This window comes from Solanum stenotomum, chromosome 8 (assembly GCF_019186545.1).
Source record: "Solanum stenotomum isolate F172 chromosome 8, ASM1918654v1, whole genome shotgun sequence".
In the NCBI taxonomy this organism is placed as follows: Eukaryota; Viridiplantae; Streptophyta; class Magnoliopsida; order Solanales; family Solanaceae; genus Solanum; species Solanum stenotomum.
In genome coordinates this window covers 55438559-55464165 of record NC_064289.1, presented here as the reverse complement: position 1 = coordinate 55464165, position 25607 = coordinate 55438559, and the positions used below count along the sequence as shown (strand labels likewise).

At 28.6% G+C, this 25607-nt stretch overlaps 2 protein-coding genes across 2 annotated transcripts; both read left to right on the top strand.

Moving 5' to 3' along the window:
- The first annotated feature begins 1592 nt into the window (after window positions 1-1592).
- LOC125874170 (40S ribosomal protein S26-3-like) lies at window positions 1593-4361 on the top strand. The gene is made up of 5 exons (XM_049555012.1): window positions 1593-1757; window positions 1874-1966; window positions 3311-3395; window positions 3483-3616; window positions 4108-4361. Exons 1-5 carry the CDS (start codon window positions 1755-1757, stop codon window positions 4174-4176), a joined length of 384 nt encoding a protein of 127 aa, XP_049410969.1. The 5' UTR covers window positions 1593-1754; the 3' UTR covers window positions 4177-4361.
- An 11592-nt stretch (window positions 4362-15953) lies between these two features.
- On the top strand, window positions 15954-20683 carry LOC125874172 (EPIDERMAL PATTERNING FACTOR-like protein 5). Its single transcript, XM_049555015.1, has 3 exons — window positions 15954-16277; window positions 17481-17524; window positions 20467-20683. Exons 1-3 carry the CDS (start codon window positions 16157-16159, stop codon window positions 20665-20667), a joined length of 366 nt encoding a protein of 121 aa, XP_049410972.1. The 5' UTR covers window positions 15954-16156; the 3' UTR covers window positions 20668-20683.
- The last annotated feature ends 4924 nt before the right edge of the window (window positions 20684-25607 follow it).

The following is a 25607-nucleotide window of genomic DNA, read 5'->3' as shown; positions in this document are numbered from 1 at the left end:
TGTATATACAATTTTCTCTCGCTTTATACAAACACAAACGCAAATTATACATTTGTGTTTGTATAAAGTGAGAGAGGCGAGTGAGAGTGGTGAGCGAGATCTGGAAGAGTGGCGAGCGAGATTCTCTGGGGAGAGAGCCAAACGAAAAAGATATGTATATATATAGTTTTCTCTCACTTTATACAAATACAAACACATTTTATACATTTGTGTTTGTATAAAAGTTAGAGAGACGAGGGAGAGACTGCTAGCGAGAAAACGAGAGTGGCGAGCGAGACTTTCAGGGAGAGAGGCGAATGGCAACAATTTGCTACAGATTACAATTAAATCAAACTGTGGTTATAATATTTAATTTGAATTAATATTTTGCTATTTTATACAAAATTCAAATATGTGGGCTCAAAATGCTATCCTGCTTTATTGTTACATAGCAATAGAAGCCTGCTTATGCTTCTTCGGCGGCGCTTTTTCGCCCTCTCTTCGCTCTGGACAGGAGCGCTAGTGAACACGGGGAGGGAGCAGGCAAAGCATGTCGTTTGTAATGGAAAGAAACAATTTTCTCAATATAATAATTCAAATAAATTGGGACCGAATTTCGAGTGAAATACTATGAGAAAATGTTACTTGTGATGATTGGTTTACTTTAGGTTTTATTAGATCTTATTCTGTAAAAGTATAATAAATTGGGATTATATTTGGTGCAATATTAACTTAAGATTTAAATGATGTTTTTCTAATGGATATAAAGATTATAATTGTTTCCGTGGCTGATAATTAGTGACACTCGAATAATTGCAATGACATATAATTTGTTTTTTATTCTTTCTTTCATGTACTCCACTTTAACATGTTCTCAAACTTCTAGCTTTCATTTTAAATCCCTTCCAAGCCTTCAAAATATTGACTTGATGCAAAACATTTGACCTTCATATCTTGACTTAGCGTATATAGATCAATATGGGAGATCATCATCTCATTTTAATTTCAATTTTGAAGCCGCTATTAGAATAACTAATGATAAAGAAACTTATGCGATAAACACTATTCACTTTGTAACATAATGGTGGACCATCTCGTATCTTCCTTAAATTTTCTACAAATTTTAACCATTATATAAAAATGAGAATTTTTTGCAAATAACCACTATAATAAACTTAATTATGTTCCATAGCTATAGTTTGCATATTTACGGGTTGTAGATGCAGTTTAAGCTGTTTCGTTTGTATATTTCGCGGGTACGTTTGTATAATTGTTCTATTTTTGTAAAAACTCAAAATAACGAAGTTATACAAACACTAACATCTGAACATTAAACAACTATATAAATTATATTATACAAAATTACATTATACAAAAGTTACACAAATTATACTATACAATTTTTGAATTATACAAACGTGCAAATCATACATACTCGAAACCCCAACCCACATAATTATCACTGAATGTTGATCGCAAGTGGTAATTAATTAAAACTATAATTATGATGACTAATTAACCAGTATATGTTTGCCTAACCATGTAATTTTCCCTATAAAAAATAAATATTTTTTTTCCTATTATGGGCCACTTTAACCCGTAGCCGGAGATAAGCCCAATGGGCCACTTTATATTGGGCTTTCAACAAAGCCCTATGTAAACATCTCTCCTTATTAGCATTACCCCGTCACTCTTCACTGAAAAAAACCCTAAACTTCTGAATACAGAGAGAGCCGCAGAGTTTGCTCAGGAAGAAGCTCTCATCCAGAGCGAAAATGGTGAGAGCAGAAAAAAAATATTCACTTTCGTTCTTCTCCTTTTTCATTTTTCTCTTAGCAATTCACTGATCATAATCTCTTAACTTTTTCTCTATTTTTTGTTTTGATTTTTGCAGACTTTCAAGCGAAGGAACGGAGGTCGTAACAAACATGGACGTGGCCATGTCAAGTTCATCCGCTGCTCTAACTGCGGCAAATGCTGCCCTAAGGTCCTTTCCCTATTGATTTTTTTTAACATATATGAATGCAACAAATTGGATCCAGAATTATAAGATGACGTTAGAGGTCTAGTGAATAATCAGTTCATGTATTAGTGTTATGTGTTTATATGTGCAGATTATTTTTATGCAAGTGTATATTTTAGCAGTGAAATTATATGATTATAGTTTTGAGTAGAAGATAAGTTGTGTTCATCTGGTCCATTGAGAATATAGATCTGTTCATGCGTGAATGCTGATTAAAAAGAGAAGGATATATGCATAATGTGTTTTTTGTTGAAGTAGGGACATTTTCTTTATATTTATATGTGAATACAGCAAATTGGATCCTGGAGTTTAAGTGTATGTTAGATGACAATCAATCATGTATTGGTGTTTTGTGTTAATATGTGAAGAGTTTCTTATGTGAGTGTATATTTTATCTTTGAAATTATATGATTATAATTTTGAGTAGAATATGGTGCTTGGTCCAATGAGAAAATAGATATGTTCAGACGTGATTTCTTATTAGAAAGAAAGCAACATTTGCACGATGAGTTTATTGTAGAAGGGTATAATTTTTTTTTGGTTTGGAGTCTTTTTATGGTGGAAGGTATGTCTAAGGTTGCACACACACCACCCTCCTAATTTTGAGTACCTTGATGCTCTGTTTGGTAGTGTTTCTTAAATAATAATTTTCCGCCAAGTGATGATTAGTATGTGCTATTGGGCATCTGTATTTGTAGTCAAAGCTGAAATGTAATAAGAGATGGATATGCAAATGATGTTTTCATTGTTCAGGTAGGAAAGTGTGGCTTAGATTTAAAAGATGCAGATCAGGGATCAAATTAAGAGTTAAGGGTCCCTCTGGTTCAAATGCAGTATATCCCAAGATCATATTGTGTGATTAAAATCAGGACTGTAACATGGATAACTTATCCCACCTTCTATATGGGATAAGTTATACAAGTGTTTGCTAATGCCTCCAACCAAATGCGAGATAAATTTAATCCCAAAACCTATACTGGGATAAACCACCAGATCCGTTGAACCAAATGATTCCTTAGGGTACCATGCTCATTATAGATACTGATTTAGTACAAGAAAATTTTGTGTTTTTTGGCTAATTTTCACATATGTTTCCTACTATCATCAATTTAATGTCAGATGTGCTAGAGTCTGTACTGTTAGACCAATTTTATGGTAATATCCTGCAAGTGACTATTGTAGTGGCTCCTTATACCCCTTCATTTTGCATTTGATCTTTGTATTGCACTCATCATTATAGTGTTACAAGATCATTTTCAGCTAATATTTTCAAACTTGCTCATGTTATAAGTTCAAACTGATTTTCAGGACAAAGCCATCAAGAGGTTCCTTGTGAGGAACATTGTTGAACAAGCTGCTGTACGTGATGTTCAGGAAGCTTGTGCTTTTGAATGTGAGGTTCTTAGAGCATTTTCTAATCCTATGTATTGCTCAATAGTTACCTAGTGTGAATTAACACGACTGTGTTCTCTTTATCCAGTGTACACTCTTCCTAAGCTCTATTTGAAGATGCAGTACTGTGTTTCATGTGCAATTCACTCAAAGGTGGTTAGAGTCCGTTCTCGTACTGACAGGAGGGTTCGTGAGCCTCCACAGCGTTTCAGGCGCCCAAGGGTATTCTAACCTCCATATTATCTTCTTAGCTTTGAGATATAGTTTCCTTGAGATGTGCATTTTGGCATGGAATTAAACTCTGTATAAAATGAACCTCGACTACACATGCTGGTACCCGTTTTGACATTTTGTTGATCTCATAGCTCATTTTGTTATTAACCAACATATAGAAAATCTATGTTGCTCATACTCTCCAAAATGTTTTTGCACCTGTGTGGCATTCTTTAAAATGCACTACTTTTGGATGATTTGCGCACACATGGTGGCATTGTTGAATAGTTTGAGCAACATAGCAGGAAATAATGTTTGCCTGCTGTAGCCTATAAGTACCAGGAGGGATATCAGCACAGTTTAGTCTTTCAGACTCGCTCAAAATATTGCCTATCTGTACTGTTTGCTATTTGTATAGATAATAATGAGGTTTCTTCATGAAACCATTCTACAATAATCTTTTGCTCAGTTGGAGTTTGTCTTTTCTGTGGTTATTCCAGGATGATCTCCCAAAGACAGGACAAGCTCCACGCCCCGCCGGAGGACCCCCTGCTGCTCCACGCACTTAAGTTATTAGGATTCAGGTTTTGGTTAATCTGATAGTTATGGCGTGTTTTACATGTGGTGGTTTTGACATTGTACTGTTTTCATCTAGATATTTGAACCTATTATCATGTTATGGAATTGAATTTTGAATGGAAAACAGATATTCAAGTTTTCTGAATAGAAGGCTCTCAATTTGTGCTTCTGATAACCTGCCAACATCTGCCTGAATGGTGTTATTAGTTATTTCAATTTCCTTATTGAAATTGATGGATAGGATAATTCTTGTAATTTTCTTGTATTTTGGCATGCCAGCATTGGGAATTAGTCTTGATATTCAGCATTCTGTCTTTAAATTGCAACCATAAAGGAAATGTGTTGCACTATGTTTTAAGGGTAATTTCTCTAGATAGTCACCCATCTTTGGAAAATTACCTAGAAATATCACTTATGTTTGTTTTAGGACTACATTATCAGCCAACTTTTAACTATTTTCCTCAAAATATATTTGACACAATAAATACATTATCTCTTTCCTACTAGGATGTCATGTCACATTATTTCTTTTTTTTTTATTATTAACAATTTTTTAAAAAATTTAGGCAATCCATATATTATACCCAATAAAAAAAAATTACGTAACGAACTCTAATATGAGTTCCTCCGATTCTTCAAGAAAATATGTGGTTTCTCCGGTTCTTCAAGGAATAAATTAACGAATTTGCATAACGACCGCTGTATACCTTTGATGACCAAAGAAATCGCCACGAAGTAAAATTCAAGTTTTCTTCTGATTCTTTTATTTTTGAAGTGTAAATTGTGAAATAATTTGAATACTTAACATGATATTGGAGTAATTTTCTTAAAATTTAGGGGTCTTTTGCTTGCTTGTTTTTGAATCAGATATTTCTATTGTTTAAATCTGCCTAAGCTTTGAACAAATGTTTATAGTTTGTGTAAAAATCTTTTTTTTACCATGAACAAGAAATCTTTGATTTTTTACCATGAACAAGCAGTGGATATTTATAATTTGTGTGAAAATCAATGTTTCTAATATCTAGTTTATCTCTAAATATCCAACTAAATTTATTGTTTCTTCATCAGCTTCAAGTAACTAGTTTAATTTTTTCCTCAACAACAAGACTAAATTTTTGTATGGATATAACGGCAAATACTCGTAAATGAAACATATGATAAAGATTTTCGCTATAAAATTGAAGTAGCTAAATTTTCATTGAGAATGGATTAATGCTCTCTTATAGATACATTAAACAAGCTATCATTTAAAGAATTTAAAAAATATTATTAATAAATTAAAAAATGTGACATGGCATCCTAGTAGGAGAGAGATAATGTATTTTTTGTGTCAAGTATATTTTGAGGAAAATAGGCAAAGTTAGATGATATTATAGTCTTAAAACAAACATAAGTGATATTTCTAGGTAATTTTCCAAACATGGATGACTATCTAGGGAAATTACTCTATGTTTTAATTTAGTGATCGAGGTGGGGGACCTTTTGGTGGATAGTGGTTCAAACCTCTACCGAGGAAAAAGATACTTGGTGATCTTTTTACTATGTTAAAGTGCCTAATTTTTTTGGTAGAGAGTTACGTGGTATCTGCGTTGGTTGAGGTACATAACAGTCAATTTAATTTTTCTAAAAAGTGTGATTTGGGGAAAGGTTGTGTACTCTCAGATCTTACCCCTACACCCTACTTGAGGAGGAAGAAAATGTTTTCTGAAGGACCATTGTACACATGAACCCCATAACATCTAGTAACAGTTTACGCCAGCATCGAATAGTTATTTCATAATGAAAATTCAACCTTAGAAATGTTTTCAATGTTACCCTATTTGACAATCAAAGCGGCCCGTGACTTGCTAGTCTTCCTCTGTTAGTTTCTATAGTGTTGAAACTTGCCTACTCTCTGTCACTTGTGCTCATCCTGTAAGCTGGAATTCTGATGGTGTGTTCACAGTAGTTATCTTGAAAGTGTAGGCAATTAAGAGAGAATAAGGCGACAGCGACAGGAATTCTACATTCATATATACTTATTTGGGATATGCTTGTTACTCTTCCTCAAGGTAGAGTTCGTTTTATAACATGAGCCCCATTGGATCTTTAAAATAAAGTTCAATGGGACTAGATTATAGCTGGCAATGGGACCGGTAGCGGGACTACCGGACTGAAACGAATCGGAACTGGGTACCACGGGGCGGAACCGTACCGGAACTGGTAGTTCCGGAAAATTATATGTATATCCGACCGGGATCGGACCGGAAATCGGGTCCCAACGGCTACATTTTAATTTTATTTTTTTTACTTATTACAATTAAAAAATTAGGAACATTAATCAAATAATATTAAAACTTTATAATTTTAAAGTTAAAAATTTAAACTTTTAAAGTTTAAAATACAAACTTTCAAACTTTAAAAGTATAAAAGTTTAAATTTCATACTTTAAAAGTTTGAAAATTTAAATTTCAAACTTTAAAACTATAAAAGTTTAAATTTCACACTTTAAAAATTTAAATTTTAAACTTTAAAAGTATAAAAGTTTAGTTCACACTTTAAAAGTTTGAAAATTTAAATTTCAAACTTTTAAAGTACAAATTTCAAAATTTCAAACTTTTAAAGTTTAAAAATTTAAATTTCAAACTTTAAAAGTTATAAAAGTTTAAATTTCAAATTTTAAAAGTTTAAAAGTATAAATTTCAAACTTTATAAGTTATAAAAGTTGAAGACAACAATAATAAAAAACTAAGGCGAATAACCTATAGTTTTATAATATTAGTAGAGTATTAAAAAATCTAATCTACACAATCACCTTTTAGGAAGAGTTCTGTTTGAATTAGTCCTCGAATTATCATACTCATACTAATAGACATTTAAATTTAATAATTCATGCTACCAAGGAAATCTTTTCTTAAATCATTTAACATTTCTCTAGTAACATGATCTGGAATTGGTTGATTAGATAGTTCCTCTAACGCATCAATGTTGTCGTCACTAAAATCTTGCATTATTTCATCAATATCATTTTCAAATTTGGTCAGTAAAGTTGGTCGACCATAACTCCTTTTCTCGCCATTAATCCAATCTCTAAATAGTACCGATATCTCCAAGCTATCTGCTGCTAATGAATATCTATGCTCTTCAATTTGAAATCTTGCTGCACTAAAAGCGCCTTCCAAAGCTACCGAAGATTCTTGAATAGCTAACACATCTCGAGCAACCGGTTGAAGTTTTGAAAATCCCCCGCGATTGCTCCACCATTCTAGAAGATCAGTAGTAGGTTCTGTATTTTGATTAATATATGTATCAAAATAATTTCTATCATTATGAGAAAGTTCAAGATAACAATCTATCATATCATCAAGATCATCTTCATTATATCTATCCCTAGAACTTTGATGTTCTTCATTACGTACTACATTCATTCTATTAGAATTATACAAGTCATACAATTTTCTAGCTTCAATTTTTATACTATCTTTAACTTCTTGACAACTAGGAATTTCATCATCGTCAATACCCAAATTAAAATATATTTTATCAACCATTCGTGATGCACCTTTATCTTTGTAATGTGGATTTAACAAACAAGCGGTTAAATAAATTTGAGGAATAGGAATAAAATATTTTAAAAATTTTTCAATCATTTTCTCAATAGATTCTTCAAATCTTGAATTTATTTTTTACTAGAAATAGCACAAATATTAGGTAAAACAGAGCAAATAATTGAATAATAAAGTGCAAATATTTTTTTTGTAGTCAAATAAATTTTTTTTAAGAATTCTATAAGTTCTTTTACGTCATTCCAATCATTATCATCAAGTCTATAGGTCATATTTGAATTATGAGCATTCCAAACCATTTTTAACGGTTTCCTATACTCATAAACGACTTCAAGCATTTCAAATAAAGAATTTCATCTAGTACATACTGATTTTGGAATTTTTCTAGGTGGAAGATTAAATTCATGACAACGATTTTTAAAATCTCTATGTATAGACTTAACTTGACATTTAAAATTAAAATGACACGCAGTTTCAAGTTTTATGCAACCATCATTATACATTGATATACCATCTCTAACAATCAAATTATATATGTGTGTAGCACACCTAATATGAAAACCATCAATATAAACAGGGCAAAGAGACGGTTTTAGTATTTCAACAACATATGTATTATTAGAAGCATTATCTAAGGTGACTCTAATTGTTTTATCACAAATTCCATAGTTTCGTAAAACATGTATAATTGTTTGAGCTATATAACTATCGGTTTTATGCATTTCACAATATTTATAACCTAAAATTCTTTTTTGCATAATCCAATTTTCATCTATCCAATGTGCAGTAATAGTTAAATAATCATTACCATTTACACTACGGCCCATATCAGAATTAATAGCTTTTTTACAATTATTATAATAAAAGAAACAACGAAGATATTGAAATTGTTGAGCTTGTTAATCAAAGATAGCCTTTTTAATTGTATTTCTAGTAAAATCTTTAAAATGTGGATTATACACAATTTGAAAATAATGAATAAAACCGAGATTTTCAGCAAAACTAACTGGCAAACCCATAACAACAATCATTTTAACTAATTCTTCAAGATCTTTTTCTCTACTATATGACCGTTGTATACTAGAGCCAGAAACATTAGAAGGATTTAATTGTGTTTGGACCCTATTAGAGCCCCATACTCCTATAGTTTCAAGAAGGGTGGTACTATTCTTTTTAGCTTTGGCTACAACTTTAGCATGTAAAAATTCATTTTTACAACATGACATTAAATGATTACTCATGTCCTGTCCCACCCTGTTTTCCTACAGTTTTATGATTCATTATGTGTTTACATTTATTACAAATAGCTTGTGCTTTATCTTCATTCTGAGTCATAAATTGCCACACAGCTAATTTTTTATCATCATCATATTCATCATCATCATCAATATTATCAATATAATCATTAAAATTATCATGTTCATCATCTTCAGGTAATTCCTCATCAAAATTACCAAATCTTCTTTGTAAATGTTCATGATAAAGATCTAATCAACTATTACTATCAATATTCAAAACAATTTCATTAACATGTGTATAATTTTTCATATTTATTCTTTATTGAGAAGATTTTCTAGTTTTAGATTTAGAAGTACTACCTATTTTTTTATTTTTCTTGAATCTTGAGTTCCATGAATTAGTGATCGAATCAACTATAATTTTTTTACCCTTGTCAACATTGCTTTTACCGAAATCCATATTCAAATATAAAAAGTAACTAAATTATATAAAATACGAAAATGTAATGCAAAGTTATAAACAAATAATTAACTAAATAAGTAGAGACTAGAGACTAATTACTCACAAAATAAATAACTAAATGAAAAGTGAGTTGGAACGAATGTACCAAACATCTACTTAAAAAAGTAGACATGTATGACCGAAAGCCGAAAATTGAAAGTTGAATTTTGAAGCTCCAAATCCAATTTCCAAAGACCAAATTCGTAATTTTAACGAGAATAAGAGATTAGAGAGTAGAGACTTGAGTGAGACTTTTGAGAGTTGTTGAGAGAGTAGAAGATAATATTTTTGTGAGTGAAAAGAATGAAAGATTTGGGGTATTTATAGGTAAAAAAAAGAATGAAAATATAGTTTTTAGAATGTTGGGGTATTAAAAAAAGATTGGAGGGGGTAGGGGGTGTTTTGGGGAGTTATGGGGGTGAAAGAGCCGTTGGTGGGACTCAAAACCCGTTGCCCAACGGCCTTCCAACGACTCTCAACAACTAATTTTTTGCAATTTTTTTTAAATCGAACTGGGACCGGAACCGGTATTTACCGGATCGGGACTAATCGATAAATTCCGATTTCCGTTTTGTTACCCCTCCCGGATCCCCTAGACACCGGCCCTAACCGATACAAGCCGGAACGAAACCGAACTAATAATAGATCGGGATGGAACGGTACCGGAACCGACACCCCCTGGTTCTGTTGCCAGCCATAGACTAGATAGAGACATGGAGTCCTCACTATTTTAGATGATGAGGATACATCTTTTTATCTTTGTGCTATATACTATTTTATTGGACAATTATACAACTTTCACAAATAACAAACACAAAATTCATATTTGTATGTTATAACAAAGTTTTTACATAATTGCGCTCCATAGCAAACATAAATATGTATATTTCGCTATACATATACAAAAAAAAAAAGCAGTTGTATAATCTGATTTGGTATACATATACAAAAAGATCAATTGTATAAAGTGAGAGAGGCGAGTGAGCGAGCGAGATCTGGGAGAGTGGCGGGCGAGATCTGGGAGAGGAGAGAGAGGGGAACGAAAATATATGTATATATACAATTTTCACGCATTTTATACATTTACGTTTTTGTATAAAGTGAGAGAGGCGAGTGAGAGAGCGAGATCTGGGAGAGGGGAACGAAAATATATGTATATATACAATTTTCTCTCGCTTTATACAAACACAAACACATTTTATACAATTTGTGTTTTTTGTATAAAGTGAGAGAGGCGAGATTTGGGAGAGGGGAACGAAAATATATGTATATATACAATTTCTCTCACTTTATACAAACACAAATGCACTTTATACACTTGCGTTTGTATAAAAAACGAGAGAGGCGAGAGAGAGAACGAGAGTGTCGAGCGAGATTCACCAGGAGAGTGGTGAAATAGCAACAGTTTGCTATGAGGTACAATTAAATCAAACTATATTTATAGCATTTAATTTGAATTAATAGTTTGCTATTATATATANCCAGGAGAGTGGTGAAATAACAACAGTTTGCTATGAGGTACAATTAAATCAAACTATATTTATAGCATTTAATTTGAATTAATAGTTTGCTATTATATATAATTTTCCCTAAATTAAATTTAAAAAATTTGAATTAAAAAACGTGAAGTAAGTTGCAAATAAAGAGAGTAAAATAGAGGTTGATTATACAAAACCCTATAGATGGGAAACAGACCAAAGACTAATAGATCAATGGACACATATAGCTTGATGAATTCCTTCACACTTTTAGGTCCAAACTCTCACCTAAAAGTAAGTACATCAATTTAACTCAAATTGATGAAGAAATCAACTTTGAAAGTTTGATTCGATTTGATTTTAAATTAGAGAATCTTGATGGGGACAAAGTTATTAAACTTATGTGTATATTACACGCTCACACAATGTCGACTCTATGCTATACAAATTAAAAGCATATGCCTTAGACCCCCAATTTTTGTGGGGCGGCTCACACATGGGATGTTGGGGTTATTTTTTAGAAGCAAAACGTGATAATTATTTTATAACTAAATGAGTATAATAACAAAATATGATAATAATTTTAGGCGGAGGAGTATGTAATAGTATTACTTATAGTTATAATTGATGAATCTCCTAGATCTGTTTTCTTATATATTAATACTTACTGTATTTTTCTTTCTACATGTACCTCTTCGACATTTTTTATTTTTTATTTTATTATCGTGATGTTCAGTTAGTTTGATTGTTGGTTAGTAAGTAGAATATTTATGTATTAAAATGAATGTAACTATTATTATGTTGGTAATATTTTAATTGCTACGTATAAAATTCAGCACTTAAGTACGGTGTGTGGTTATTAATTTTCAATGTCGCGTAAAAAAATATGTATAAGTTAAGAGAAAATTTATTATATATTTTATGTAGTACAAAATATCGAATATAGGAATAATTAATCTTACATAATTAATTTATGTATTACTAATACATGCCTAATTAATCAACAATTGTGGATAAAAGAAGACGATAATTTAATGTAATAATAACAAACATTGTCTTTATCCAAAGTTGTAACCCAATAAGTACAAGATCTCAATTATGAAACTAATAGAACTATTGTCTTCCTGATTAAGTTGGATAAAGACCTTTAACATAGTACATTGGGTGATTTTAATATTTAACTTCTTGTCCTAAATTAAGTAATATTTAGTTAGTATTCTTTGCGTTTTATTTTATGTGAAGGTAATACTATTTGAAAAGTCATACAATTTTATTTAGAGAAATTTTTTTCAAACCTTTTTAAATATTCTAAATCACTAGTCATGTTGACTTGTATAAAAACATTTATGGAAGAATTGAATAGTATATACCAAACTTCTTAGTCAAAATTAAGTTTTGACCTTCGCACTTTGAATCCCTTTTACATGAATATTATTTTCAAGTGACGTTAATGTAGTTTATATATACATTTTTCAAGGAACTATTATTTACTTCGAAGGTAAAAATAGGGTATGCGTATAACTACTTTTACCAAATTTCATTTTGGAGATCATACTGAGTATGTTTTTATTGTCGTTGTACATTTACTAATATAAAGTGCTTTTTTTTTTTTGTATGTAGAGAATACCCTATTTGTGGTTAAAAAAACTCAACTTTCATGAGAAAGACAAGACATCATGAAAATGTCTCAACACATCAATGTTACATACATAGTTATAAGGTTTTCTTAGAGGGTTTTTGATATGGACCAAACAACCTAAAGGGAAAACATGCCAAAGATAATTTCTAATCAACAAGACAAACAATTGTATACATATATATGTTAATTTGAATTGAAAGTTCTTGAAAAAAGGTATTTTTCAAGTACCAAACATATGTACCAACTACCAACTATTGTGTTCATATGTTTTTGTCTTTACTTCTTTGCCTTTGGAATCTAAGGGGGGAAAATGATAGATTGATTGAGAGGGTAGAAGTTACTTTTAATTTTTTTTTTGGGGGTAGTGTGAAATTAATTTTATTAGAAAAAAATATGTTTGGCCTTCTATTTTTATACAATAATTACACATAAAGTTAGGGATAACAATAAGGATAACTTGATTCTAAATCATTTACATTTCTCCTAAGTGAAGTTGTGAGGAGATTTTTGTGTTAGTGAAGATTGTTTTAAATTACCGAAAAAAAAAAAAAAGATTTTCAGTACGATAGGCGAAAGGGTCTATGACCGTCCATTCCTAACTTCTTTTCAATTCATATAGGAAGATTTATGCATTATTATAAGATATTTATATGTTTACTCTCTTTTTAATTTGTAGTCTAATACAAAGATCAATCGTTTTTTGTTAAATTAGCTATGTGTCGTGTATTATCAACGATTTCTATATATTGTTTGGTTAAGTTGAAAAAACAAAAGTAAACGATTACAGCTGACAAGAATGCAATGTTTATCGTTGATCAATGAATTCAAGATATATAGTATCTTTTATACATAAAATTAAATTGTTTGATTTAATATAAAATTTTACAAAAAATAAGTGTTTAGTATTTCAATTACTAATAGTAAAAAAAGGAGAAATATAAATAATAACAATGAATCTGACATATAGCTTAGTTGTTCTAGAACAATTATACATACTGATAGTGTAAATATTACGTTAGTAATATTGTTTAATCTGTTAATAAGTTATCGATCTTACTTTTCAAGTAATTAGCTATACTGATTGGCTAGTGCATTAGTATATGGGGAATTTATTAGTCATTTTATAATGCACATGAATTTATGTCTTTTTGTATAAAATTAGATATTTTATATGCATATTTTCAAAAGTTAATCAAAATACACACCTAATTTATTTGTAAGATATTTACTCGGAGGAATTAGAATTTCATTTCCACTCATTGCTTTCTTTTTTTCTCTTTCTTTATTTAATAATGCATTCATATTCTAACAATCCTAGATCCGACTCTGTATTATAAATGTCCCCCCCCAAAAAAAAAAAAATGACTTGTTGCTTTCTATTGGAAAAACTTTAGCCATGATTATGAAAATCAACTATAGAGTGACTACCCTACCGAAATATTTCCATTACTAATGCATTATAGTAATATTGAAAGCAAGATCAAGAAAGTGACATAGAACTACCGAATACCTTTTTGAAAAATCAAAGACAAATAGCATACCCCCTATTCTCTCCGTCACATTTTACGTAACACTCTTTTTTTTAGTGTCTAAAAAAAATATCATCTTATATAATTAAAAATAATATTTTAAACTTCTTTTTTTATTCATAATGATATGATTTACAGGCACAAGTCAAGTATTTTAGACTATAAATTTAAAACTCTTCCATTTTTATAAATTAAACACTATATTAAATCAAATAATATCAAATAAAATGAGATAGATGGAGTATATATTAAGACAACAAAGGGAGACTTATATATAAGTGTACATGTCAATTTTTTGTGGAACAAATGTAGACTCAAATATGGGCATTACGTACGTGTGATCCTTTTCAACACCACACATGGATTGATTGTGTTTCCATTTCTCTCTTTTCCTTATGCTCGTATAGTTTAACGTGTTATAACAGGTTAATTGTTATTTTCATATAGCTCGATGTATATTAATAACAAAAAATTATTTGAGTTTATGCAAGGTAATTGTGCAAACACTTTAAAGGTAAATTACATCGAACATGGTTATAATATGACTTAATGTCAAATAAATATGATGATCTTGTCCCTATTTTTCAAAGGATATTTTAAAATGTACCCTTTATATGATGGAAATTCTACACAAAGGAGTACTCATTGGACCTTGATGATTTCTTTTCTAACCCTATATTAGAATTAGCCCAACTTGTCATTAGGGTGTTCTTTCAGACGTTGAGAAGAAGGGACCCGCGGACACACTACAGAGCTAGATTTAATTTTGAATCGATCAATTGCTCCATATCTTTAAAAATTCAAACTACGTATTTAAATTTTTTTTTTTACATCAAATCAATCTAATTTCATATCATAAATTTTAAATCATGATTTCATATCATACCTAACCAGACCTTACTAGTTATAGGGGTATTGAAAAGGAGAGTAATTTTATTTTTATTTTTTTGGTTATTGAGTTGGGGAATTCTTGAAGCCAGTAGGGAAAAGTCTGCAGGAGAATCTCTGACCCAGACATGGTAAAACAGAGGAAAGTGCCACTTTCACCTTAATAGTTTTTTTCTCCGTTTGGTATTCGATATCTGTATTTATATTCAACTTTTTGAATTTGTGCCACGTAGGATTTCATTCGAGAAGGAAATATTTTTTATCAATTTTTTTTATATACAGAACTCGAACTCAAGACCTCTGATTAAGGGAGGAGCAAAACTATGCCCCATTCGCTACACCACATCCTTTGGTGGTCACTTTCACCCTAATATATGTTCTCTATATTCAAGTTATGTGAAGATGTTTAATTGAGAATGGAATTTAAGTAAAAAATAAACTTTTTTTAAAAAAATTGTGATTTAAAATAAGTTTGAATAACTTTTGTGATTAGAAATAAATATTTGCAATTACAAACTTTCAATTAAATTTAAAACTTGACCAATAAATTTTATTATAGATATATATATATATATATATATATAATAACTTTTTTAAATTTATAAAAAAAGACTCATGCTCATCATGAAGGAATTGTTTGTACTATGTGAAAGAATTATAAATGTTATTTTTTTTTAAATAAAAATTTAAGTTATATACATTAATAGTATAAAATAATAGTTAAAATTACTACTCTCTCAATGTAATTGAATCGATCATAACATGTTATTACACACCTACTTTATTTTTCAAGTTATCATATCAGACTTATTATATAGGAAAAATATATATTTATTATTATAACTTAACTAAAAGGAAGTAATAAAATAATATATATATATATATATATATATATATATATATATATAATTTAAATTCATTTTATTCTTGATTAGTACATTTATCATTGTGCATATGTTCTCTCCTCAGTCATTCCCAAATATTTTTCTTCTCATATCTCAGTATCTCCACCACTTCTTCACAAAATATAATTAAAAAACAAAAACAAATCTTGAAAATCCCAATTTTCTTAAATCTTTGTGATTAATTGCATGGGATATAATTTGTGATAATATATTTCTTTTTGGTCATCATAATTTTTCTTCTTGTTGATGGAGTATTACTACTGCAGTGTTAGATGGAGGATTATACACAAAAAAATCCTTCTATTTTTTACACTCTTCTTCTTCTTTTTTGTAGCCTACAAAACCCTCAACTCTACAAGTCTCTTTGGTAAGTTTTATATTTTATTTTTTATACTTTAAACATACACATTACACACTAATCATGTATTTACTTTCCAGAGGATTTATCGAAAATAATTTTTTTTTATACTTAAAAATAAGAGATAAGATTTGTATATATTTTATTTTCTTCAAATTTCGCTTAGGGGTTAAATTAGTATTTCTTCTGTTTCTAAGTAAGTGATATTTTAGACTTTTCATTTCTCTTTGGTAAATTTTATATTTTATTTTTCACAGTTTAAACATACACACTAATCATGTATTTACTTCTTAGAGGATCTATCAAAAATAATTTTCTTATACATATAAAATAAGAGATAAGGTTTGTATATATTTTATTTTCTTCAAATCTCGCTTATGGGGTTAAATTAGTATTCCTTCTGTTTCTAAGTAAGTGATGTTTTAGACTTTTCATTTCTCTTTGGTAAGTTTTATATTTTATTTTTCATAGTTTAAACATACACACTAATCATGTATGTACTTCCAGAGGATCTATAAAAACAATTTTTTTATACTTATAAAATAAGGAATAAGGTCTGTATATATTTTATTTTCTTCAAATCTCCCTTATGAGGTTAAACTAGTATTCCTCGTGTTTCTAAGTAAGTGATGTTTTAAACTTTTCATCTTGTTTTTAAATGTGACTTTTTTTTAGATAATCGAGAAGAGATTAATAATATTTTTTCAATTTTATCCTTCTTTAAATAAAAAGAGTTTTACCTAACTAAGAAACTAGTAAAAAGTTATATCTTTTTTGAGGTATTTATTCAGAATGATTTTGTAAAAACATTTTTTATTTTCTAGAAATGAGTAATTTTTTTAATATATATGTCTAAGCTAAAACATCACTTATTTGAGAGTGAGGAAGTATATTATTGACATTTATGTCATAATAATAATAATAATAATAATAATAATAATAATAATAAAAGCACTCTATAAGGATTTCAATGCTAAGATCTTTATACATCAGTGTAATTTACTTAAATCATGTTTATGTGTAGGTGGGACGTTAATTAAATACTTAAAAGTTTTTTTTCTAGACTACAATCTTTTAAAAAAAACTTATTTAATATTGAATCATTGGTATGTACTTTTTATATAGTTTTCAAGTAAATACATTTTATTTTATAAATTTTGAAGAATTTATATTCGAATTTATAATTGAAATTTAATGTTTTCATCTAAGCAGAGATCAATTTTGGGTTGCCTGCTAAAGCTGATTTTTCCTTCCAGGTTTGTTCACTTTAACTATATCTTTTATAATCAATTTAAGTGTTTATTCAATGTATAAAAAGTATATAAATAGTGTGATTATACTTGCTATAATTTGTACTCATAAATATATTAAGATTAGGCTAAAATTTTACACCTTCCCAATAACCTCGTGAATGAGTTGTCTTAAACTTTTGACCTCTATTTGCTTCATGAATAAATTATGATCTGCGAGATAATAAATTACGTATAAAGTTTTGCCCATACAAGTGAGATAAAAAATATAAAAAACATCCACTTTCTAGATTATTTTTGTAATCAATAAAATTCTTAAGCTAATAATCCATCAATTTAGTTATATGGTGACAAATCTATAGAAATTACCTTATAAACACAATATTAAGTTACAAATTAAAATTAGTACGACAAAAATAGATGTTGTGTGTTCATTTTAACACAATATTAAGTTACAAATTAAAATTAGTACGATAATATTAATTATGACTTATAAATCAAAAGTCATAAAATAGAATTTCTAATTACTTGTGATTTATTTTTGTTAGTCTGACTTTAAAATAACTGAATCAGATTTATTTTTTTTGTCAAACACTAAAAACATATTTTAACTTAAAAATATCTAAAATAAGTCAATTCAAATTGGCTCTTGTACCAAATAGCTTTGGGTAGAGTTGGGCAAATACAAATTTACCATTGATGAAAAAATTAGGTGATGTAGCTATTTCGACCCCTAATACTCTTTATAGTAATATTTTATTTTTAAAAAAAAAACATAGTAACATAACACTATATACTTTTATAGCAAATATATAAGATACAGGACCCGTTTGGCCATAGATTTCCCAAATAATATTTGGGAAATTTTTTGGCAAATAGTGTTTGTCCATACAATTTATCATTATTTGATAAATATTTTTGGCAAATATCCCAAATTCTCAAATACTGAAGTAGTTTTTTCTAGTATTTGGGTCAAATCTCATTATTTGGGATCTTTTGAAAATTGAAATTTTACACCAAACTTTTATCTTTTACAAAAACATCCTCTATAGTAGTGTTTGCGTTGTACTACATAATTTTTTACTTGAACACCAAAGTAGTGATGAAATATTCAGTGAACATGAAAGTGATGATATGGTTGTTGATGAAAATGATGAACAATCGACTCAGGGTAATAAAGTCATGTGCTTTGTATACTTCATGATGTATGTAATGATGCTTGTTGCACTCACTCCAAACTACCACATTGCTCTAGTGTCATAGACACTACTTGTTATTTGTTGCAACAAAGATCCAATTGACTTGTAATACAAACTTATGGTTAGTTTTGATAGTTTCTAAAACTTATGGGTATAAATCATATTTTTCTAAAAATGTGAAATATATTTCCCAAATACTATGGCTAAACACATGATGAAATTTCACCCAAATAATATTTGCCAAGAATATTTGGAAATCTATGGCCAAACGCTAGCATATTTGTGGATCTAAAAGCCCTAGCAATAAGCATTATCTCAATATTACATACATACAACAAATATCTTACGTGTTGGTTCTCCCAAACATATATACAATTTCAATTACAATTAAATTTTTTATGTGTAAATATAATGCAATTTGCTACGTTTTGAAAAATAAATAAAATTACTATATACATTTTGAAAAACACAAAGTACTCTCGTTGTATATTACAAAAACGTCCACTAATAATGCTATTTATGAAATTTTCTCATTATTGATTTCGTCCATTTGTCATGCTTATTTATTCTTCTCTTGTGTGCTTCCACAATTATCAAATAATTCCTCAAATAAACATGAGTGTGCCTCTCATAGACAAATATCGACGACTAATTCCACTTCTACTGCATGTGTGGTAGTTTTCACTAGTCATTATCTGATCGACCTTTAGATCACTATGTACCTTAGGAGTGATTCCATCATGAAGCTACTTTGTAGATATGAATGTTTTTTCTATACATTATGCATGTGTCGATGATTGAATACAAACTCACATGATCAACCAATAAAAAAGAAAAATTTACGTAAATGACGAGACCGTAAAGTCTTGTATTTCTCTTATTGTGCTTTCCCAATTATCAAATAACTCCAAAAATATAAAAATCAGTAGTCTTTTTTGTCTTCATCCTAAGTAGTCAGTCTTAATTTTAGAATTTTCTTTCAACCGGCGCTTTAAACGGAACAATGTCTCCCATATGGCGTAGCTAAGCCCACATGTTTAGTGACCTATCGTTTTCGATTCATTTGTTCTATTTTAATTTAATACAAAGTTTTGAAAAAAATATAAATAAGATTGTTGAGTTTTGTTATTTTAAATTAAAGATATGTTACGTATATCAAAATAATGTTTAATTTTCTAGTCTTAAGCAGGTTAGATAAAAAGTTAGAATTAAAAAATTATAAAAAAAAAAAAGAAGAAACAATCTATTAAAATAGACTAAAAAAAAAATAGATCAAACAAATTGAAACAAACTTGCAACAGAGAGATAATAGGTTATAATCCAAAATAACTCAACCAAAAACTAAACTTTGAAAAATTAACTAAACACATTGATATTATATAGTATATATTTTCCCCTCAAACCATATATTTTTCATATTTATTTGAATTTTTAATATTTACAATAATAATATATTTAATGTCATTTTATAAGATTTGGAAATCCGAGGATAGTATGTAAGCGAGTCGCAAACCTTAATCCTATATTAATAGATAATTAAATTGTCCCTGATAGATCCTTCCACCTCAACATATAATATATTAAAAATAAATATTTGATGCCCATAGATATGGTGTAGTTATTATAATTTTAAATATATATATTAATTTTTTTTAATTTTTTTTGGTCATTAAAATGTTATATCTATTATGTTTGAAATTCTCTCCTTTTTTTAAAAAATAATTAAATGTTAATATTACTTTGAGGTAGAGACTCAAGAAGGCAACGGCAAATACAAGGAGGATTTTAGGTGGCTTAGGATCGTCGCCGCCGCGGTGCATCTTAAAATGCGGCAGATGCACGCCATGTCATCCGGTCCACGTGGCGGTGCCACCGGGGACTCCGGTGACCGCTGAGTACTACCCAGAAGCATGGAGGTGCAAGTGTGGCAACAAGTTGTACATGCCCTAATTTATATGATATTTTTATTTAACAAAATTGTGAAGGACATAAATGTCATGAAGGTCTTACTTCATGTGTTACATTTACTTAATGACTAGCTAACTAGGAATATCAAAATGAACTAATTAATTATTGACTCTTACTTTATATTATGTGAGGAAATTAATGATAGTGATAGTATTAATTAGTTATTTGTGTATGTCAATACTAATTTAGAGCTACTTAATTTGTTATTCAATTTTTGAATTTAAGTTATATAAATTGACCGCATAAATTTATTTTAAAATATTAAAATATTTTAATTTGTTATAAAATATTAATCGGAGTTTCACATTTTGTGATGATTCAGAGTTTGACATGTACCCCTAAGGCCCTACTATATATATTGAATATACAAAAACAATTATAAAGGGGATCGGAAAAGGACATAAATCTTACCTCTTTATATAAAGAAGATCGAATAAGTTCAATCTTAATAGACAATTACATGTAGTTACTATCTTTAAGTGATATGATTAAATTACATTGTAAATGTATAGAGGAGGGAGGAGACTTTTTTTCTTTTTAATTATTTTCAAGAATGAGGGAACAAAAATTAGAAGACAAGAGAGTTCTTGGATATATATGTTTTTGTTAGTAGTGGAGTCAAAATTTAAAATTTATTAATTCAAAATTATAGTTCATCCAAGTTAATTGATTTTGACATAACAATTTATATATATATATATTTTATAAGTATCTTAAAATAAATATAAATTTTTTAAATTATAATTTTAAAATTCTATCGAATTTATAATCAAAACTTTAGCTCCACCCTTGGGCACTATGTTCAAAGCAAGAAGGAGCTGGGATTTTTGGCTTGTATTAGCAGAGTGTATGTCATGTCTGCCATTCAACTTTGGAGGCCTTTTTTTGGACAGAAATAACATGCAAATGCCCATGTTTGTGTAGGACATGTTCGAGAGACGAATTCAATATTTAAATTTATCGATTTAGTTATATTATCGATTTTATGTTTGGATAAAAGAGGAGAGGCATCGAGGGTTAGTTGAAAACCTCTTATTCCATAAATGTAAGGATAAAATTGTGCATATTTTATTGTCTTTAAACTTTATTTGTGGAATTACACTTAATTTGTTGTGATCTATGATAAAAACTTTCTTTGTATATATGTGTCTATGATAAAAGTAATGGTCTAATTGAATTCACTTTTAAAGATGAGTTTGGTGTAAGTGATAAATTTATTGTTATGTGATTAGGAGGTGACATATTTGAATTGTGTAAGTAGCTTTTTGCAGAATGTAAGATAAGACTGTGTACGATAAGACCCTTGTAGGTTTGTCCCTTCTCTATACCGCTAATATCGAAAACTTAATGTACTAGACTTTTTTTTTTCTAAATTGAACTCATGATTTCCAACTTTCTATCTGCGACTCTAACATATAAGATTCTCGTAATCTAACTTCTACCTAGAAATTTGGCACCGATTTAGTTAAACACAATATTGTATGTACTAAATCACGATTTACATGTAAAAGCATGTCAAATTTTAATACATATTAAATTTAAATTTTTAATTCTAAAAAATGTGATGAATATCATGTTAAAATTTTTAAAGATCGAGCCATCCAATTAAATTCTAGCAAATTAAAAAATTAACACAAGACAAAAGAACTTGAATTATTAATGCTTAAGTTATCTGTGGTCCTTTAAAGTTGTTTGTATAATTCACTTAGACATCTTAACAGACCTTGTATCCTATTAGACACTCCAATCTTAAAAAATAAATACCTATTGAACATTTTTCTGACACTTAGTCTAAAGAGAAAGTGCGTGTAATACACATGCATATGAGGTGGCAAAATGACAAATCAAATGAAGACACGTGACATTTAAATTAAAATAATTATAAAAATGAATTTTGAATATAATAAAATCCTAAAAGAAAATACTTTAAACTAAAAAAATAAAATTTATACACCCCTAACCCCACCTCAAACCTCTCCATTTCTTCTATTTCCCTAACAGAACTACCTTGTCCACCATAGTTAACCTCCATTTTGAAAAATTAGAGGTTTTAACATATATTATGTATGAATTTATTATTTTTATTTCTCTTTATGCCTTCTTTCTTATTTCCATTTAAATTGATATTGTTTTCTTAAAAGATTCGTTTTTTTTATTTCAATTTTTATTTTTTATGTTCGATTTGTGAGGGAGAAGGGGTGTGTGGGGGAGAGGTGAAGAGTTGAAGAGGGAGAGAGAAAATATTTAAATAATAATCTTCATTTTTTCCGACAAAGAAGATACGGATGGTCTCCGATCCATTTTTTCCGGCAAAGAAGACGTAGCTAATAATCTCCATTTTATTTGATAAAGAACTAGTGATCTCTATCTTTTTTCTAGGGGAGTGACAGTAAGATGATTTAAAAAAAGAAAGAAGGAAATTTGTGGAGAAAAAAATGGTGATGGATTGAATTGAAGAAGTGGTTGCAATAGGTGGGTGGTTTTAAAAGAGAGGAAGAAAAAAAAGATTGTTATTTTTTTAAAAAAATAATGAGAACTAAAAAGAAAATATTGAAAAGGAAAAGGAAAAGTGTTAAAATATTGATTTCACGCGCTTACCAAGATGTGAATTACACTTTTTGTGCCACATCTGCAAAAGTGACTAAATGGTTCAAATTGGAGAGGGTAGAGGTATTCATTAGATATTAGTCCTAGTTGAAGTGTCTAAGTGAATTATGCAGACAACTTTAAGGGGCCGCAGATGACTTAAGCCAATTATTAAACATTCAAAGGTGGGCACCATAGAAAGACTGAATGATTGTGTTGTAAAACTCCATTCAAATCTCTGGAAAAGATTTTTTTTGAAAAAAAAAAAAGAAGGGAAAAAAGGTTACATATTGAGTTCGAACGAATCTAGTATTTCAAAGTCGCATCTGTCAATAGACAACATACTAATTTAAAGTTCATAATTCGTTTCTAAGTAAGCCCAAATATTACTTTTTTTTTTTAGAAAGTCACCACTCACAACTGATCAGCAAACCACCTTGGTCAATTATAGAGGTAGATGCAGTTGGTACGTATGATTTATCAAAATTTAAAAACTTTCTCATTTTATGTGTACTTATAATTTACTAAATAGGTATAATAATGAATTTTAAACTTAGCAAATAAATATAAACCTTGATAAAATTCTAAAATCGATCTCAAAAATTTCAAATTCTAAATGGTCTTTAATTACAAATTATTTCTTTTTATAGTCAAAGACCATCTTTCGAATCTATCAAGTAGGCTATCTTGAGTCTAGCAAAGTGGACATGGGCCATGAAATGGACTTTTTTTATAGGCTTAATGGGCTATTTCCATCATTTTGGTATATGCTTCTCAAGGCAAATTTTTAAGGAAAAATAACACCATATACACATTTAAAAGACAATATTATGAGTTTTAAACCAACTCTAAAAAAATTCTTACTTATAACAGTTTAATTACAGGTTATAACCTATCAATTAAATTTAACTTTATTTAAAAATCAATTAAAATTATTTTATTAAACGATTAATCTTTTTATATTTTTATATTATTAATTATTTAATTATATTGATTGCAGTTCCTTTTATATAATTAATAGGTGAGAGAAATAATATTAATGAGAGGAAATCAATTTGTAATTATCTATTACACCTTTAAGGGATTTTTTAACTTATTCAAATAACTTTTATTTATTAATGACTATTGGGGCCTTTAATTTTAAAAAAATAAATAAATTTATCACCGTATATTTTAACATGTAATTTTCTCTCTCTTTAATCTATTTTTTTTTGCTTTTCTTGATTTTTTTTAATTTTAAATTTTGATATTTTTTTTTAATATGATTTTTTTAGAATTAAGAATTCTATATTTTGAAATTTTGATTTCATTTTTTATTTTAATTAATCTAAAACTTGATTTCTTGAGAAAAAAACCGTTTTACTTAAGTTTTGAACTTGTTTTTGGTGTGTTTTTCTCTATCTAAAATACTGTTTTGTTGGTGAAATAAGTATATTTAATTCTAAAATTTGTTGATAGATATAGATAATATGAGATCATAAAATCTTTAATAAGGATTTCTTAAGTTTTAGCTTAAATATGATAAAAAAAAAAATGTTCACACTTGAATACGGAATTTAGATTGAAGAGAGAGAAAAATATAGAACTTGTATTAATTATTGCAGTTTATACTTTTAATTACATGTTTTGATTTTTGGGTGATGTATATTTCTTTTTCTACAATTTCTGACAACAATATATAATATGCATTGTTTTACAATCATATTTATTCTTCCCGGATTTATACCCGTTGGATACTAATTTTATACATTTTTTATTTTTTGTCTTTGTTCTAAAATTTCAAGTTGGATACCAAGTGTATATAAATTGGATAAAACATTAACTTGTTTTAGATTGTCTAATTTGGTTGAAATATCAATTACATTTTATTTTTTTCATTTTCAAGTGGGATATCTGTTGAATACCAATTGAATACAACATTAACTTGTTTAGGTTGTCTAATTTGATTGAAATCTCAACCACATGATGTTGATTTTTCAATTTTCCAATGGGATATCAATTCAATACTAAATTTATACAAATTGGATACAATATTAACTAGTTTTACGTTGGCTATTTTAGTTGAAATCTCAATTACATATTGTTTTTTTTTTCAATTTTACTACTGGGATGTCAATTGGATACCAAATGTATACCAATTTCATATTAAGATTTGAATTAATTTTTCCAGTCAACATCAATCGCATACAAACATTACCTATTTTTTAGTATATATTTGAAAAACTCTGAATACACAAATGATTAACTAGCACACATAATAAATATTCTGAAATTATAATTCATTAACTTAAAAGACAAAATAAATCAAAACATGAGTTTGCCACAATAAAACAACC